This window comes from Lissotriton vulgaris, chromosome 3_1 (assembly GCF_964263255.1).
Source record: "Lissotriton vulgaris chromosome 3_1, aLisVul1.2, whole genome shotgun sequence".
NCBI lineage: Eukaryota > Metazoa > Chordata > Amphibia > Caudata > Salamandridae > Lissotriton > Lissotriton vulgaris.
In genome coordinates this window covers 83,240,901-83,258,345 of record NC_141689.1, presented here as the reverse complement: position 1 = coordinate 83,258,345, position 17,445 = coordinate 83,240,901, and the positions used below count along the sequence as shown (strand labels likewise).

At 52.8% G+C, this 17,445-nt stretch overlaps 1 protein-coding gene across 1 annotated transcript in view; it reads left to right on the top strand.

Annotated features, from left to right (window-relative positions):
• LOC147725993 (uncharacterized) overlaps window positions 1–14,057 on the top strand; it is a 273,904-nt gene extending 259,847 nt beyond the window's left edge. The window contains exon 9 of the mRNA XM_086960111.1: window positions 13,754–14,057. Within this exon, the coding sequence (XP_086816237.1) occupies window positions 13,754–13,822 (69 nt within the window). The 3' untranslated portion in view covers window positions 13,823–14,057. The remainder of the gene's footprint in view (window positions 1–13,753) is intronic.
• Window positions 14,058–17,445: the final 3,388 nt, after the last annotated feature.

Below are 17,445 nucleotides of genomic sequence, written 5' to 3'. Positions count from 1 at the left end.
GCCGGACTTTCCCCAGGCCAGGGGCTGGTGTGCCCCTGGAACTGGTTCTAGCCGGCAGATGCGTAGTGAGCACTGGGGTGCCACTTGCAGTCACCTTCCTGTAAAGCCCTGCCTACCCAGGATACACAAAACCATGTCTGGGACGGTGCTAGCACCGCCCCTGACAGGAAACCCTTTGTCCAGGCTCCCCTCGCTGGAAGGACTCCCAGCTGCAGGGGGTCAGACTCGTGTCTGTGGTGGCAGCATCCATTTTGTGGAGCTGAGGCTTCAGTTAACTTTAACCGGGGTTCACAGTTACATACATGTCGTGTCCCTCTAGAAGGGTGGAATGCTAACCCCGTCGCCAGAATTGGCGAGGGGTTAGTATTCCAATTCGTATGACACCTTACTCGACATGTTTTGATAAAGCGATACCAAAGATAGCATATAACCACGAGGATTGTAATGCACTTAAGAGTATATTGTATGCGTTATCATGGAACAGCTATTAGGACTTGGTTCCGCAAGCTGCAAACGGGATCAGCTCATGCCAGAGCACCATCTCACACGATTCCAAGCACTCTGCCTTCAGGATTGTCAAGGCCTGCCATAGGAGTGACTGATAGGAATCTGTGTGTCCATTTTAGGGTTAGATATAGGTATACTATATCTAAAGCAAAGGGTGATTACACCACCTTGCCCCAGCTGTCGTGCAGCCAGTTGTGTCAGATGTAGATGGCCAGCCAGGGGTGGCATAATACATGCTGCAGCCCCTAGTAGGCCCTGGGTACACCTATGCCCTCAGTTACAGGGTCTGATAAGGTGGCCCAGTACCAATTGGTAAATGCACCTAAGGTACACGGAATCCATTTTAGAGAGAGAGAGCAGTAGGCCTGGTGTCCTGAATAGCAGGGTCCCAGGTCAACTAAGTCGGAAAACCAGCAAAACACCAGGCAAAAAGTTGGGGGCAACCATAGTCGGGTATCCACCTTCCTACAGTCGACTTCCTATTTGACACCTTTTCTGTCTCTGAAAAGACTGTAAAGACACTGCCAATGCTGAAGGGTGTTTTGAATCACGCTACTGAGGTCTTCAAAGAACCCACCAGGGCGAGGGTCATCAACCCGAGGATCGACAAAAAGTACAAGGCGGCGCCCACAGATCCAACTTACATTAAAGGACAGTTGCCTCTGGACTCCCTGGTTGTCTCCAATACCCGGAAGAGGGCCAACTCGCAAACTACGGGTGATGCTCCTCCCCCAGACAAAGAGTCGAAGGTCTTTGAGGCTTCGGGGAAAAGGGTGGCAGCGCAGGCAGCCAACATATGACGCATCTCTAACACGCAGGCGCTCCTGGCGTGTTATGACTGGGCACACTATGATACCCTAGAGACCCTTTTGCAACATTTACCCGATCAATATAAGGAAGCGGCTGAAATGTTAATACAGGAGGGGAAGCTAATTACCAACGCTTCCATAAAGTGCGCTCTGGACGTGGCTGACCCCGCCGCACGCGCAATTAACACTAGCGTTATGCTGCGTAGACATGCATGGCTGAGGATATCTGGGTTCAAGCCGGACATTCAAACTACCATCTTGAACCAAACGGTCAACCCAGATCACCTGTTTGGCCCTGAGGTTGATACCACCCTTGAGAAGATGAAGAAGGACACCGATACTGCAAAATCTATGGGTGCCTTGCAGTCCCAGCAGTTTCGGAGTGGGTCCTTTCGTCGCTCCAATACTAGAGGCACCTCTAGGGGTCAACTTTCGCATTCAGCGCAGTTCTACAAAAGCAACACCCAGACTACTTATACCAACAAGGGTCGAGGTGGATACCGTGGCAACAACGCCAAGGGCAGAGGACGTGGCAACAACAGCTCCAGGTCCTCTACCGCCAACAAACAGTGACACATTGTCACTGCCCCCCGACCACACAACTCCGGTCGGGGGAGACTCCAGCTGTTCCTGCCCGTGTGGAAGTCCATCACCACGGACAGGTGGGTCAGAAAGCTTATCCAATTTGGTTATTGTCTGGAGCTCACATCCACTCCACCCAACATACCCCCAAGGCACCGTCCTATGTCCGGCGAGCACTTGCACTTATTGCAGCAGGAAGTCAATCATGCTGCAAAAAGGGGCAATAGAACTCGTACCCTTGCAGGAAAGAGGCTCGGGAGTTTACTCCCTGTACTTCCTGATTCCAAAGAAGGACGGATCCCTCAGGCCCATCCTGGATCTCAGGCCCCTCAACTTTTACATTCTATCAGAGCATTTCCACATGCTAACACTGCAGCAAGTTCTCCCACTGCTTCAACAGGGGGACTTTCTGGCAACTCTGGACCTGAAGGGTGCGTACTTCCACATTCCGCTACATCCTTCACACAGAAAATACCTCAGATTCACCATCCAAAACCAGCACTACCAATTCAAGGTTTTGCCTTTCGGGGTCACCACGGCACCCAGGGTTTTCACAAAGTGCCTGGCGACGGTGGCGGTGCATCTAAGACGTCAAAACATCCACGTCTACCCCTATCTGAAAGAGACACGTTAGTGATAGATTCCTTACCTTAGAATATCCCCAGGCGTCAGACTGGATCCGGAAATTTTTGCGTAGCAATACCCCTGCGCGCTGGTAGGCGTCGTCTGCGGCTCCGCGTCCGTCGTCGGCGTCGTGAGCGCCGGGATGACGTCATCGGAGTATATAGACGGCGCCCATGCGCGCTGACGTCAGTTCTTCTTTTTTCCGCGCCAGCTAGAGCAGATCCGGAAGAAGCTCTACCCCCAGTCACTTTTTGACTGAAAACTTTTTTGATCTTTTTGATCCTCTATTTAGTCGCTTCTCGACTATCGGTGCCAGGGATGCCCGGGTTCAAGCCTTGCTCGAAGTGCGGCCGACTCATGTCGGTCACGGACCCCCATCGCCGGTGCCTGAAGTGCTTAGGCCTCGACCACGACGATCGATCCTGTGACGACTGCCGGGCCCTGACGTCGAAGGCTAGGCGGGAGCGGTCCCGCAAGCGTCTCGAGCTGAGGCAGTCGGCCCCGCGCCGCTCCAGGTCCCGGTCCCGGTCCCACGGGAGGTCGAGGGACAGGTCGCGAGGTCGGAGTCATCGACGCTCCGGGAGTGGTCACCGATCGTCCGGTTCCAAGTCCTCAGGTAAGAGGCATGAGAGGTCGGAGCGACACCATCGATCCTCCGACCCGCCCCGTCGCTCGCACGATGCGGCCGGGGGCTCGGGCGACACCGCCCACGCGGCTCCGCGGGAGTCGCAAGCGTCGCCGCCTGCCCCACACCTCCGGGTCCCTGAGCACGGCGCGTCGCAGGAGGAGGTCGAGAGGTACCTCATGGCCATGAGGGCCCTCCCTCCTCAGTCGGTTCCCGTGGCGCCTTCGGGCCGATCGGCTCCGTCTGGAGGTCCTTCCGGGTCGGGCGCTTCGGCCCCGACGACGTCGGGTGCTTCGGCCCCGGCGCCGCTGGCGACTTCGGTCCCGGCGCCGCGCGACCTCGCTGGATCCGGCTCCGGATCCGGGACCTCGCCGGTCGACCTTACGACCTCACCGGCGCCGTCCCTTCAGGTGTCGTCCCCGGCAGCCGATGTGGTTGCCGACCCCAATGCTTCCTACGGTCCTACTCAGGCGTCGGAGGGGCGCCGCTGGGCGCCGATTCCGTCGGCCTTCGGAGATTTCCATCTCCACGAGGAGGCCCTGGCTGTTCATCCTGGTCTCCAGGAGCCAGGTGACGAGGAGCAATGGGAGGGGTCCGAGGACCCTCTGGCACGTGATTGCCAGTCGCATCAGGACTGGACATATGAGCTTGGGGAGGCCAGTGGTATTGACACCTCGCCAGACACTGGATTTACGTCGCCCCCGACTGTGGCTTCGGAGGCGGGTTCTGCCTACAGCGTAGTGTTGACGAAGGCAGCTAAGGCCTTACACCTTCAGCTCCCCGTCGCGGCCGTGAGGACTAATCTCCTCACTGAGGTCCTCAAACAGCAGTCCGGTTCCACGGAGCCCCTTCTGCCGTTCAATGAGGCCTTGTGTGACGTTCTGCTGGGCACTTGGTCCAAGCCCGCCACAGGCCCCCCTGTGGATAGGAACGTGGCCAGACGCTACCGCCCGGCACCGGGCGACCCATGCTTTTTGTCCACCCATCCCACCCCCGAGAGCCTGGTCATCCAGGCCTCTACCTCCCAATCCGCATTCCCGTCGGCCCCGCCCGACAGGGAATCCAAGAGATATGAGCAGTTCGGGAAGAAGGTCTTCTCGTCTGTAAGCCTGGGGCTACGGTCAGTGAACACCAACTGTCTCTTGGGCCGCTACACCCACACTCTGTGGGACACGGTTGCGGAGGTGCTGCCACAATGCCCTGAGGAGGTCAGGGCTAAACTCAGCCAAACCCTTGCGGACGGCCGAGATGCGGCACGCTTTTCTATCCGGTGTGGGCTGGATACCACGGACTCACTGGGCAGGGCGATGGCAACGACGGTGGTGGTTCGACGCCACGCCTGGTTGAGGTCCGCCAACTTCTCGGCCGATGTCCAGGCCACCCTCCTGGACATGCCGTTTGATGGCCGTCGCCTCTTCGGCGACAAGGCAGACCATGCGCTGGAGCGTTTCAAGGACTCCAGGGCCACGGCCAAGTCCTTGGGCCTTACGGCCCCACGCCAGCAATCGGGTGCCTTTCGCTCCTTTCGTGGCCACGGAAGGGGCGCCCCACCACGGACCGCCAGCCACACGCCGCAAAATGTCCAGCAGCGCGGTGGCGGACGTGGGAACCGCCGTGGCGGTGGTCGGGGTCAGCGGCGAGGCCAGTCCACACCTCCCTCAGCAGCCCCCGCCTCAAAACCTTCCTAGTCCGAGTTTTCAGGCCCATGTGACGCCTGTGGGAGGCAGGGTTCGCCATCACCTCTCCCACTGGCATACAGTCACTTCGGACAGGTGGGTGCTGCAAATTGTCCGAAGGGGTTTCTCCCTCCCCTTCGAGTCTTCCCCTCCATCCATGCCACCTCAATACCACCGTGTGTCGGGGGATCACTTGCAACTTCTGCAGGAGGAAGTTTCGGCCCTCTTGGCCAAGAGGGCCATCGAGCGCGTTCCTGGGCCAGAAGTAGGACGTGGTTGTTACTCCCACTACTTTCTGGTACCCAAGAAGGGCAAAGGGGGCCTACGCCCTATCTTGGATCTGCGGAACGTCAACGGCTTCCTCCGGACGGAGAAGTTCAAGATGCTCACTTTGGCTCAGGTCCTGGCTGCCCTGGACCCAGGAGACTGGATGGTAGCGTTGGACTTGCAGGACGCCTATTTCCACATCCCCGTCCTGCCGGCCCACCGGCGTTACCTGCGGTTCACGGTAGGCCTAGAGCACTTTCAGTTTACCGTGCTCCCCTTCGGCCTTACCAGCGCCCCACGGGTGTTCACGAAGGTGATGGCGGTGGTCGCAGCCCATCTGCGCAGGCGGGGGGTATCAGTCTTCCCCTACCTCGACGACTGGTTGTTGAAGGCGGGCTCGCCCCAGACAGTCGTCAGCCACCTCCAGACTACGGCCGACCTCCGGCACTTGCTGGGGTTCTCCATCAATGTGCCGAAGTCGCACCTGTGTCCCTCTCAGAAGCTCCTTTTCATCGGAGCGGTTCTCGACTCGGCGCAGTTTCGGGTTTACCCACCCGAGCAGCGGGTTCGGGATATTCAGGCTCTGATTCCTATCTTCAGACCGTTATCCCGAGTCTCGGTCAGGTTGACGCTGCGGCTTCTGGGACTGATGGCCTCCTGCATCCTTCTGGTGCGTCACGCCAGGTGGCGGATGCGGGCTCTGCAGTGGGACCTGAAGTTTCAGTGGGCCCAGCATCAGGGCAACCTGTCCGATCATGTCCTGATCTCGGAGGGCACTGCGAAGCAACTGCAGTGGTGGCTCACGGACCGCGACTGGGTCAGTGGCAGACCCCTCTCTCTACCCCAGCCGGAGCATGTAGTTGTGACGGACGCGTCCCTCCAGGGCTGGGGAGGCCACATGGGAGAGGCGGAGATCAGAGGCCTCTGGTCTCCGGCGGAGTCCCGGCTCCACATCAACCTTCTGGAGCTGCGGGCGATTCGTCTTGCACTGAAGGCATTCCTCCCCTCTGTCAGGGGGAGCGTGGTGCAAGTGTTCACCGACAACACCACCGCCATGTGGTACTGCAACAAACAGGGCGGTGTGGGGTCGTGGACCCTTTGCCAGGAGGCTCTGCGCCTCTGGCAGTGGCTGGAACATCAGGGCGTGACTCTGGTGGTTCAACACCTGGCAGGTTCTCTGAATGCCAGGGCGGACGAACTCAGCCGCCGGTGCATGATGGATCACGAATGGCGTCTGAACTCGGACGTGGCGCAAGGTCTCTTTCGACAGTGGGGAGAGCCTTGGTTAGATCTATTCGCCACAGAAGAGAACGCGCAATGTCAGCAGTTCTGCGCGTTGGAGTTTCCAAGGCGGCACTCGCTCGGAGACGCTTTTCGTCGCGAGTGGAGCTGCGGCCTGTTGTACGCCTTTCCGCCTATACCACTTCTGCCCAGAGTGCTGAAGAAGATCAGGCGCGACCGGGCCCAAGTTATCCTTGTGGCTCCGGACTGGGCTCGAAGATACTGGTATCCCGAGCTACTCAGCATGTCAGTCGATCCCCCGATTCGTCTGCTTCTTCGGGAGGATCTTCTGTCGCAGCAACAGGGGACGGTCCTGCACCCGAACCTGTCCAGTCTCCACCTACAAGCTTGGAGATTGAGCGGCGGCAGTTGAGGCCATTTGACTTGCCTCCCGAAGTCTGTGACATCATTCTGGCAGCCAGGCGTCCCTCCACAAAGTCGGTATACGCCTGCCGGTGGAATAGATTCGTGGCATGGTGCGCAGCAAAGGCTGTGGATCCCCTCTCTGCACCCCTTTCAGAAGTGCTGCTCTTTCTTCTTTCCCTTGCCCAGCAGGGCTCTGCTCTGGGCACTCTTAAAGGGTACCTTTCTGCTCTTTCTGCCTTCTTGAGGCTACCAGATCAGCCTTCTTTGTTCAAGTCCCCTATAGTGAGTAGATTTCTGAAGGGCATCACACACATGTTCCCTCCTGTTCCCTTCGTGATGCCCCAGTGGGACTTGAACCTTGTTCTCACCTATCTGATGTGTGCTCCCTTTGAGCCACTTCATAACTGTCCTCTTCGTCTCCTTACGCTGAAGACGGCCTTCCTGGTTGCCATCACCTCTGCCAGGAGGGTGAGTGAGCTCCAGGCTCTTTCTTCTTCCCCGCCTTTCCTGTCTGTCATCCTGATAAGGTGGTGTTGCGTACACGACCTTCCTTTCTGCCCAAGGTTGTCACGGCCTTCCACATCGGGCAGTCCGTCACTTTGCCCACCTTCTTTCCGCCTCCGCATCCCTCGAAAGAGGAAGAGAGGCTCCACCGTCTGGATCCAAAACGTGCGCTCTCCTACTACCTGGACCGCACTCGCCAATTCCGGGTGGATGACCAACTCTTCGTTGGTTACGTGGGCGCGAAGAAGGGAAAGGCTGTACACAAGAGGACCATCTCCAGGTGGATCATCTTGTGCATCCAAGCATGCTACTCTATGGCGAGGAAGGAGCCCCCGGCTGGATTGCGGGCTCACTCCACTCGGGCCACGGCAACAACAACTGCCCTGGGTCGCGGTGTCCCCCTACAGGACATCTGTCAGGCAGCCACGTGGGCCTCGCTGCACACGTTCGCAAGACACTACTGCCTGGACAGTCAAGTCCGGAGGGATGGCTTCTTTGGCCGTTCCGTCCTCCAGGACTTTCTGGTGTGATATTGGTTCGCAGACCCACCACCGGGGTTGGTATTGCTGGGGTATCTATTCTAAGGTAAGGAATCTATCACTAACGTGTCTCTTTCAGATGCACAAGTTACTACTTGTGTAACGATATATCTGTAAGAGACATTAGTTAGTGATAGATTCCTTACCGCCCTCCCATCCTCCCCGTTCTGCGAACCGATATTTAGGGTTAAGGTCACCCCCTTTCAGGGCCCTAGTTTCAATGGCACCAGTGTTAGTTCTATCATGGCTCTGCGTATCTGGCGCGGAAAAGCTGTGTTATCAGAACTGACGTCAGCGCGCATGGGCGCCGTCTATATACTCCGATGACGTCATCCCGGCGCTCACGACGCCGACGACGGACGCGGAGCCGCAGACGACGCCTACCAGCGCGCAGGGGTATTGCTACGCAAAAATTTCCGGATCCAGTCTGACGCCTGGGGATATTCTAAGGTAAGGAATCTATCACTAACTAATGTCTCTTACAGATATATCGTTACACAAGTAGTAACTTGTGCATCTGGACGCCTGGCTCATTCAGGCGAAGTCGGCCCAGCAGTGCGCCCACCACGTGTCCCACACCATTCACCTACTGCACGATCTGGGGTTCTCACTGAATTACCCAAAATCCCATCTCCAGCCCGCCAACATACGGCAGTATCTGGGTGCGACCATAGACACTCTGGCGGCCACAGCAGAGCTGAATTCAGTGAGAGTCAGCAGCATTCAATCGCTGATCCAAAAATTCAGACCTCAATACTCGCTTCCAGCAAGAGTGTTCATGCAGTTGATAGGCATGATGGCCTCCTGCATCTCCATTGTCCCGCACGCGAGACTACATATGCGTCCGCTTCAGGAGTGCTTGGCACGTCAGTGGACTCGGGCGTACAACTCTCTGCATTGGTGGAATCCACGAAACCTTTGCAAGGGCCCGACCGTTCCAGGAGCCTGTGCCACAGATTATCCTGACAACGGACGCTTCTCTCCAGGGATGGGGAGCGCATGTACTCCAATACACTGTGCAGGGACTATGGACGCAGCAACAGGGGAAGATGCACATCAATGTTCTAGAACTGATGGCGATCTTCATGGCACTGAAGGCTTTCAAAGTACATCTATGCAACAAGGTCGTGTTGATTCGGACGGACAACATGACGGCAATGTACTACATTCAAAAGCAGGGAGGCACACACTCTCCGCAGCTGTCTCATCTGGCTCAGAGCATGTGGAAGTGGGCCATTCAGAGGAACACCTTCCTCATGGCAGAGCATCTCCCGGGCAAGGACAATCAGATGGCGGACCTGCTCAGCAGGCACAGCCACCAGATGCACGAGTGGGAGATACACCCATCAGTACTCCAGCCGTACTTCCAAAGGTGGGGTCATCCAGAGATAGACCTGTTTGCCACAAAGGAGAACACAAAATGCCAAAGCTTCGCCGCCAGGTTTCCACACCCACAGTCGCAGGGCAATGCGATATGGATGAACTGGTCAGGCAAATTTACGTACGCTTTTCCCCCAGCACCTCTGATACCGCTGGTGGCACGCAAGCCCAGGCAACACTCGATGACTCTCATCCTAGTTGCTCCAACGTGGGCTCGTCAACCATGGTACACCACGTTTCTAGAACTGTCCGTGGTACCGCATCAAAAGCTACATCTCACACCCAGCCTTCTGACGCAGAGCCATGACGACATTCAGGACCCATATCCGCAACAGCTCAACCTGGCGATCTGGCTCCTGAAGTCCTAGAGTTTGGCTACCTAAACTTACCTCCCGATTGCATGGACATCATTCGGGAGGCGAGAAAGCCCACTACTAGAGCCTGCTATGTGGCAAAATGGAAGCGGTTTGTCATTTATTGTGCAAACCACAACATTAACCCGCTGGACGCTTCTATTCAGAACATCATCTGTTACCTATTCCATCTGTACAAGTGTAATCTGGCCTATACTTCCATTTGCATTCATCTGTCTGCTATGGCCGCGTATCTCCAAAATAGGCAGCACCTTTCACTTTTCAAGGCTTTCAAAGCTTTTTTGGAAGGCCTCAAACGAGTCATTCCACCACGGACTCCACCAGCACCCGAGTGGAACCTTAATGTGGTTCTTACCAGACTGATGGGTCCTCCCTTTGAACCACAGCATTCCTGCGAGATTCAGTTCTTGACATAGAAAGTGGCTTTCCTCGTAGCAATTACATCACTACGGAGGGTTAGTGAAATGCAAACCCTTACAATCCAAGAGCCATTTATCCAAATTCACTCCAACAGGATAGTGCTCCGCACTAATCCTAAGTTTCTGCCCAAGGTTGTGTCTCAGTTCCACATCAACCAAACTATTGAATTACCCGTTTTCTTTCAAAATCCTGAATCATTGGCGGAGCGGATGCTCCATACCCTTGACGTTAAACGGGCCCTAATGTATTACATTGATAGGACCAAGGATTTTAGAAAGACTAAGCAACTCTTTGTCGCCTTTGCACCACACCACAAAGGTAACCCTATTTCCAAGGCTGGTATTGCTAGGTGAATAGTTAAATGTATCCAAATATGCTATCTCAAGGCTAAGCGTACTCTTACCATTCCACCAAGAGCCCACTCCACCAGAAAGTTGGGGGCCTCTATGGCATTCCTTGGAAACATTCCTTTAGAAGACATATGTAGAGCAGCCACCTGGTCTACCACACACACATTTACTAAGCATTACTGTGTTGATGTGCACTCCAAACAGCAAGCAGCTGTAGGGCAGGCTGTTCTCAAAACACTTTTTCAAACCGCTGCAGCTGGCACAGGCGGCCGCCGCTAAATGGAGGGACTGCTATTTATTCTATGCACAGATATGAATTCAGCAGCCCACATGCCTCGAACTGAATATGCTACTTACCAGTATGCATCTGTTCTTGACATGTAGGGCTGCTGACATTCATATCGCCCGCCCTCCTCCCCGGCGCCTGTAGCAGCTGCAGTATTCACGTATACTCTTAGCATGGTCATCATTCACTGAGTTTCACTCCATCTTGGCCGCAATGGCTAAAAACAATCTGGGGATGGAGTCGATGCCCATGCGCACTGTAGTCCAGGGGAGGAGCCACCTATCTTGTGATACTTCGTAGACTCTTCCAGGACAACAATGTGCAATCATCCGGACCCAACACTAGGCGGCGATCTATGCACAGATATGAATGTCAGCAGCCCTACATGCCAAGAACAGATGCATACTGGTAAGTAGCATATTCAATTATATGTGCCCCACATATATATATACTGGTGCGAAACTGGACAAAGGAAAGTGGGTGTAATCAACCCCCTTCCTGGTCCCACCCATAGGAGGGACCTAGTAGGTAGTCCAGCCCCTAGAATTGGATTAAAAGTAGGAGCTGAGTCCCAAGACGGCAGATTACCCTGAAATTCGACTAAAGAAGAAGAAACTCTGGACCTTCGACGTTCTGCTGCTCAGAAGACTGAAGAATCTCCCTTGTGGCCAAGGAGTGGCCACCCTGTGAATACAGGCACCATCCAGCGATCAACGACTGTTTTGCCGCCACCTCCTGCCGGAGCCAGAGTCCAGAGCCTGACAAGAACCAGACTCCCAGACATCTAACAGCCCGATCCACAGTCCTTGCAAAGCTGAGACCAGTGGAGGTGACCTGAGACGTGGGACCGGACCTCTTGGAAAGTCCATGAGAAGCTGACTGCGCAGCACCTGAGGCACCCTCACTGCTGTGCTTGCGGTCTTGAGAAGCCCCACCACCGAGCTACATTTGCACCAAGGACCAGCCCTCCAACTCTCACGAGATCACGTGGGGCCCTTTTGCTTTGTTCCACTCTACGCGCCTTTCCGGTTACTAGGCTGTTGGCTAGTGGCCATTTTGGCGACCAAACGACAACTTTCCACCTCTGGTCTGGTTGCTCCAGACTGGCCCTTACATCCTAAAAGCAGCTACCCCTCTGACCTTGCTGGTTAGAGTGAGAAGCCGCCTTTGTTTCCTGCGTGGCTTGCATTAGCCAAGGCCTGTTTGCTCCGATCAAGAAGCCAACACCGCCATCAACCTGGTCGTCGTCGTCGGGTCCACGTGGCTGAAGAGACCAGCTTCACGACCTCACCTGTTGGCACCCGACAACGCCTGGTTTCTTCCTGGTTCCACCCCGGTCACTGGCTAGTGACTGTGAACATTGTCCCCTCTGCTTTCAGGTCTTCAACACTTCAGATCCACCCTTGGATCCACCGGAACTCTTCACATCAGGTCGCCTGCAGCATCAACACTCCAAGGCTCCATCTGAACTCCTGCAGAATCCCAACACACTTGGACTCCACTGCACCCGCTTCCTGTGGTGCACCCGCTTTCTGTGGGTGAGTTAACGCTGGCACTCCGGTGTCCCAGAGTAGTTTAACTCTCCTAGTGTCCAGATTCCAAAGGGTTATGTTCTAGACTGACCGGAAGACTTCCTACCTTCACCTTTTAAACTTTTACGCATCCATTGATTTCAATGTAAACTGCTTTTAACTTTGCGCACTGCAAACCAGATCCCGTGGGCCTCCTAGTTCCTAACCTTCGTTAATACAGCATAGCCCCAGCGATTCCCAAGGCCCTAGGCGTTACTTCCTTTCGACTCGTGGTACTTATACCACTTTAGTATATGGTTTTAGGGGCCACCCGGGCCTATCCATATTTGTGCACCTTTTGTATACTTATCAATTGAATTGGTTTGACGTGTTTGCTTCTGTGCTCATAAAGAGTTCAGGGGACTATTTGTAGTAATAAATACATATATATATTTTGAATATATATCCTGTGTGGTGTCCTTTCACTTGGTGTTCAAGGGGTTACATATGGTAATACAGCCGGCTTCACATGCCAAAAGAGTTTAGCCTAAGACTTTGTCCACACTACCACTAGGATAGCTGGTCTATAAAGTTGACCTACAACCAATCACCATAAGGGTTGTTTGGACTGATACAAGGTGGTCACTAGAACTAGTGAACGTCATATATCAGGCCAACTTCTCACACGGTCGACGTTGAAGATACATCACTTGACGTCGACATCGTGCTACATGCTCCTCCCTCCCAGTGAGCATTTCTCAGTCACCACCACCGACGTCGAGAGCAAAATCACCAGCTCTGGTTCAGGACACTCTTCTACACAATCTTCAAAGAGGGAATACTCTCCTACGCTAATAGACAGCCCACCGTCTAGGTTCTGGTGGTTGACTTACTTTTCAGGATGTTCTTGCCAGAGGGGCAACAACGTTGAAAATTGTTATGCCTACCCAGTAGAATTCATTCTTAGTGATTTTTGAGACTTTACATCAAAGATCAGTAGCCAGATCATTGGTACCCTTGGTGCCGGGGCTCCTCCAGCCTGTGATGCATAGCAGTACCCCTGCGCGTCGTTAGGCATCTGCGGCTCCGCGTGAGTCGTCGGCATCGTTGGCGCTGGGATGACATCGTCTGAGTACTTACAAGCGTCCCTCGCGTGCTGACGTCAGTTCTTTTTTCTGCGCCAGCAAGCGCAGATCCGGAAAAAGCAGTACTCCTTAGTCACTTTTTGACTAACTTTTTCGATCTTTTTGATCCTGTTTCGAGTCGGGCCAGATAACTGCAACAAAAGCACAGTTTCCTACAGGCTCTTTCATTAATGGATTAATCTCAAGGCAGCCTAAGATGCAAATTTTATTTTTAGTCAATGCTGTGATGAATACATTGCAACCTGCAGATTCTTTATAACACCTACTCTACTATATTTAATCAAACTGCTGTGTCCTACTGCAATTGGAAACTGCATGAGCACTGAACTTTTTTTGGTGTGTATATTTCAAGAGATTATAAGCTGGAAACTCGGGATATATAATAATGAAAAACATAGTTTCCAAAAAAGGAATTATTTTCTTTATGCTTGTAATTGTCTGGTGCTAAATTTGCATTGCAATTTTGAGTTTTTCAGAGTTTTTTAAAGTCCTTTTTTCTCTCCTCAGAAATATATGGCCGAGCAACAAGAAATACATTTAACAGAAGACTCCAGTGCAGTTCAAGAAAAGTTATAATTATCAAATCACGGATTCATCAAAAAAAGAAATATTAAGGGGCCATTGTGTATTGTTTTATTGTTCAGTTTCTTATTTTGTTTTCAAACCTAAAAGTTCATGTTGTAAAAATGTATGATTGCACTCAGTGTAAACCGTTTGATGGAAAAGGATTTAATGGTCTTGATTTTTACAAAGAAATTCCTGATAGGATGAGCGCTTTTGACATTGTTCAAATAAATGTTCTTAATGTATAGTAAGTGTGCATGTATTATATTATTGACTTAGATGGCAGGCGCTTTTGCTATGGCATTAAGTTTCTTCCATCGCTTTGGGATAAATTACTCTGGCCCTGTGGTTGGGGGTACCCCCCCTCACTCCCCCAACCAGATGTAAAGATCTTTAGAGTCATTCTAAATAAAGAGCTAACTATAGGCTCCCATGGGAAGAATGTGGCTGGCACCTGCTTTACCCTCCTTATATTTCTTAGGAAGGTTCTTAAATGGCTCATCATGGAATGTCCGAGGTGGGTGTTCAAAGGCCTGATACTTTCCTTTCTGTACTATGGCAATTCTCTCTATCTAGGTAACCCCTCCTGGTCACCCGAGATGCCGGAACTCGAGCACTGCTGAGATCAGAACGATCTGCACTTTTTCAACTTCATTGGCTAACTTTATGTATTGCCCACAGGATAACATATTCCCTGGTCCTCCTATCATTTCGTACCTCATCACCCTATACAGTGCCCAGAGAGTTGTAATTGAACAACCTCTTTCCTCTGGCAGTTCCCAAAGTCAAGAGCGCTAAATGTGGGGTCTCTTATTCATCTATCTGGTCTCAAAGCTCTGGAACTCCCTTCCTATCCATCTCAGATCAAACAAAAACTTGCTTAGTTTTAGGAAACAATTGCAAACTCATCTTTTTATCCAAACAGTGTGTGTCCTCACATGTTCCGGGATGCCCATTGTGGGTAGCTGTGCACTCTCTAATACTCTTAGAAACAATACGTTTTTTTGAGGGAACACCTTATGTATCTAAATAAATAGGCTGCTTTAGTTCTGGACAGGTTTCGCTTACTTAGACTATTGTTGGTCTTGAAATACTTTAGTAAAGTTATCATTGAGCTCTGATGCACTAAAACTATAGGCCATCATCTTTGGTATGCTGCACTGTTGAGTTTATGACTGAGCTTCTATACTTTTAGTTGTGTGTTCCAGGAATCTATCCATCATTGGATCATGATTCTAGTCAAAAATACTATGATACGTGTTGGTGCATTATCTCAAGCACTTTACTAAAGCAGTGCTTTAAATGGAAAAAAATAAGTGCAGGTTGTGAGAAGGTGGCCTGATATGCAGTGGTCACTATTCTAGTGCCCACTATGTATCAGTCCAGCAACCCTTATTGATGATTGGTTGTAAGTCAACCTTATAGACCAGCTATCCTAGTAGCATGGATACGAGCAGTCTAAGGCTAAAGACTCGAGAGGGCGTGTTAAGCCAGCTGTTTACCACACATATACCCCTTGAATACCCAGTGAAAGGACACCACACAAGTGTTATGAAAATAAACAGTTATTTATTAAAGATCACAACAGCCCTGTACTCTTTATGAGGACAGGGTACTAAGCACAAACCAAAACTCTTACAAAAATACTTAAGTTAGCACAGTATATACAAATGCCCGAGGGGCACGGAAAACCATATACTCTGAAAGTGGAATGCGAAATTCCTAGCAGGTAAGTACAGTATTAATAGCTTTTGGAATCGCTAGGACTTGACTAGGGAATCGTTAGATTATGTCTAGGAGGCCTAGGGGACTCGGGTGCAGTGTGTGCACTCTCACGCGAGATGCGGGACAAAAGTCTATGGTAGCTAGGAATTAGAAAGTTAGTGTTCTCGGGCGAACCCGACCTGGTAGGGAGAAAACGAAAGTAGATTCTGACCCTTGGATAGTGAGGCTATGCTGGGGCACCGAAATGCCGAAGTTACCTAGCCCAGGGGCTGCAGCTGCATAGGTCTGAAAAGACGTCGGGAATCCTCGTAGACGGACCAGGAGCCGGAAGAAAAGATGCTGGCCGGTGACCAGTGAAGAAAGTTCAGTTGGATCCAAGCCTGGATCTCGAAGATAGATGACACCTGAAAGCAGAGGGGACCAAGTTCGAGACTACTAGCCAGTAGTCAGTGGGCACCAGGAGGGCACCGGATGGTAGCCACCTCGACTAGGTGAGTGGGTGACGCTTGCCTCGAAGATCTCACGGACCAGGAGGCGTTGTCGGCGACCAGGATGGAGGATCGAGCTGTCCCACGAAGATAGAAGCTGTCGGCGTCGCTGGACCCAGGATTGGGCAACAAAGCCTTGGCAAATTCAAGCCCACGCGGTGGACCTAAAATGGCGTCTGGAGTGGACCAGGAGGGTCCGGGGTGCCTCTCTTGAACAAGGAAGCAAGGGCCAGCCTGGAGCAACCAGACCAGCAGTCGTGAAGTCGTTGGGCGTCGTTCAGAAGGCCACAAGCCAGCCGGCTAGTAGCCAAACAACGCGGTGCACAGCAAACAGCAAAAGGGCCCCACGCAGATCGTGGAGATGCAGGGGGGCTGATCTTGGGTGCTGGAGCTGCGCAGGGTCGGGGCTTCTCGGACCCCAAAGCACTCACCAGTGGAGGACACGATGGGCTTGCAGTAAAGATGTCGTGCAGTCTTGGCGATCGTCGGTCCCTTAAGGTCTCGTCGCACTCACGGTTCTCAGCTTGGCTGTAGAGGTGAGTAGAGGTCAGAGGTGCCAGGGAAGCCGGGTCTCGTCGAGCTGGGTCGTCGGATTCGTGATGAAGGACTGGCAGCAGACCGCAGTGTTCTTTAGGATGGTGCCCGCTTGATGCAGGGTGACTACTCCTTAGCCACAAGGGAGAATCTTGAAGAAGAAATCGTGAAGTCCTTTCGAAGAAAGTGGTATCTTGATTCCAAAGATGATCTAATTTGAACAGGGGGCCCGCTCCTATCTTTATACTAAAAAAGGGGGCTGACCCGGTGACTAGGTCCTGCCTATGGGTGGGACCAGGAGGGGGGTGGTTACACCCCTCTGCCATGCCGGACTTCCCCAGGCCAGGGGCTGGTGTGCCCCTGGAACTGGTTCAGACCGGCCTATGCGTAGTGAGCACCGGGGTGCCACTCAGCAGTCACCTTCCTGTAAAGCCCTGCCTACCCAGGATACACAAAAACATGTCTGGGACGGTGCTAGCACCGCCCCTGACAGGAAACCCTTTGTCCAGGCTCCCCTCGCTGGAAGGACTCCCAGCTGCAGGGGGTCAGACTTGTGTCTGTGGTGGCAGCATCCATTTTGTGGAGCTGAGGCTTCAGTTAACTTTAACCGGGGTTCACAGTTACATACATGTCGTGTCCCTCTAGAAGGGTGGAATGCTAACCCCGTCGCCAGAATTGGCGAGGGGTTAGTATTCCAATTCGTATGACACCTTACTCGACATGTTTTGATAAAGCAATACCAAAGATAGCATTTAACCGCGAGGATTATAATGCACTTAAGAGTATATGGTATGCGATATCATGGAACAGCTATTAGGACTTGATTCCGCAAGCTGCAGACAGGCTCAGCTCATGCCAGAGCACCATCTCACACGATTCCAAGCACTC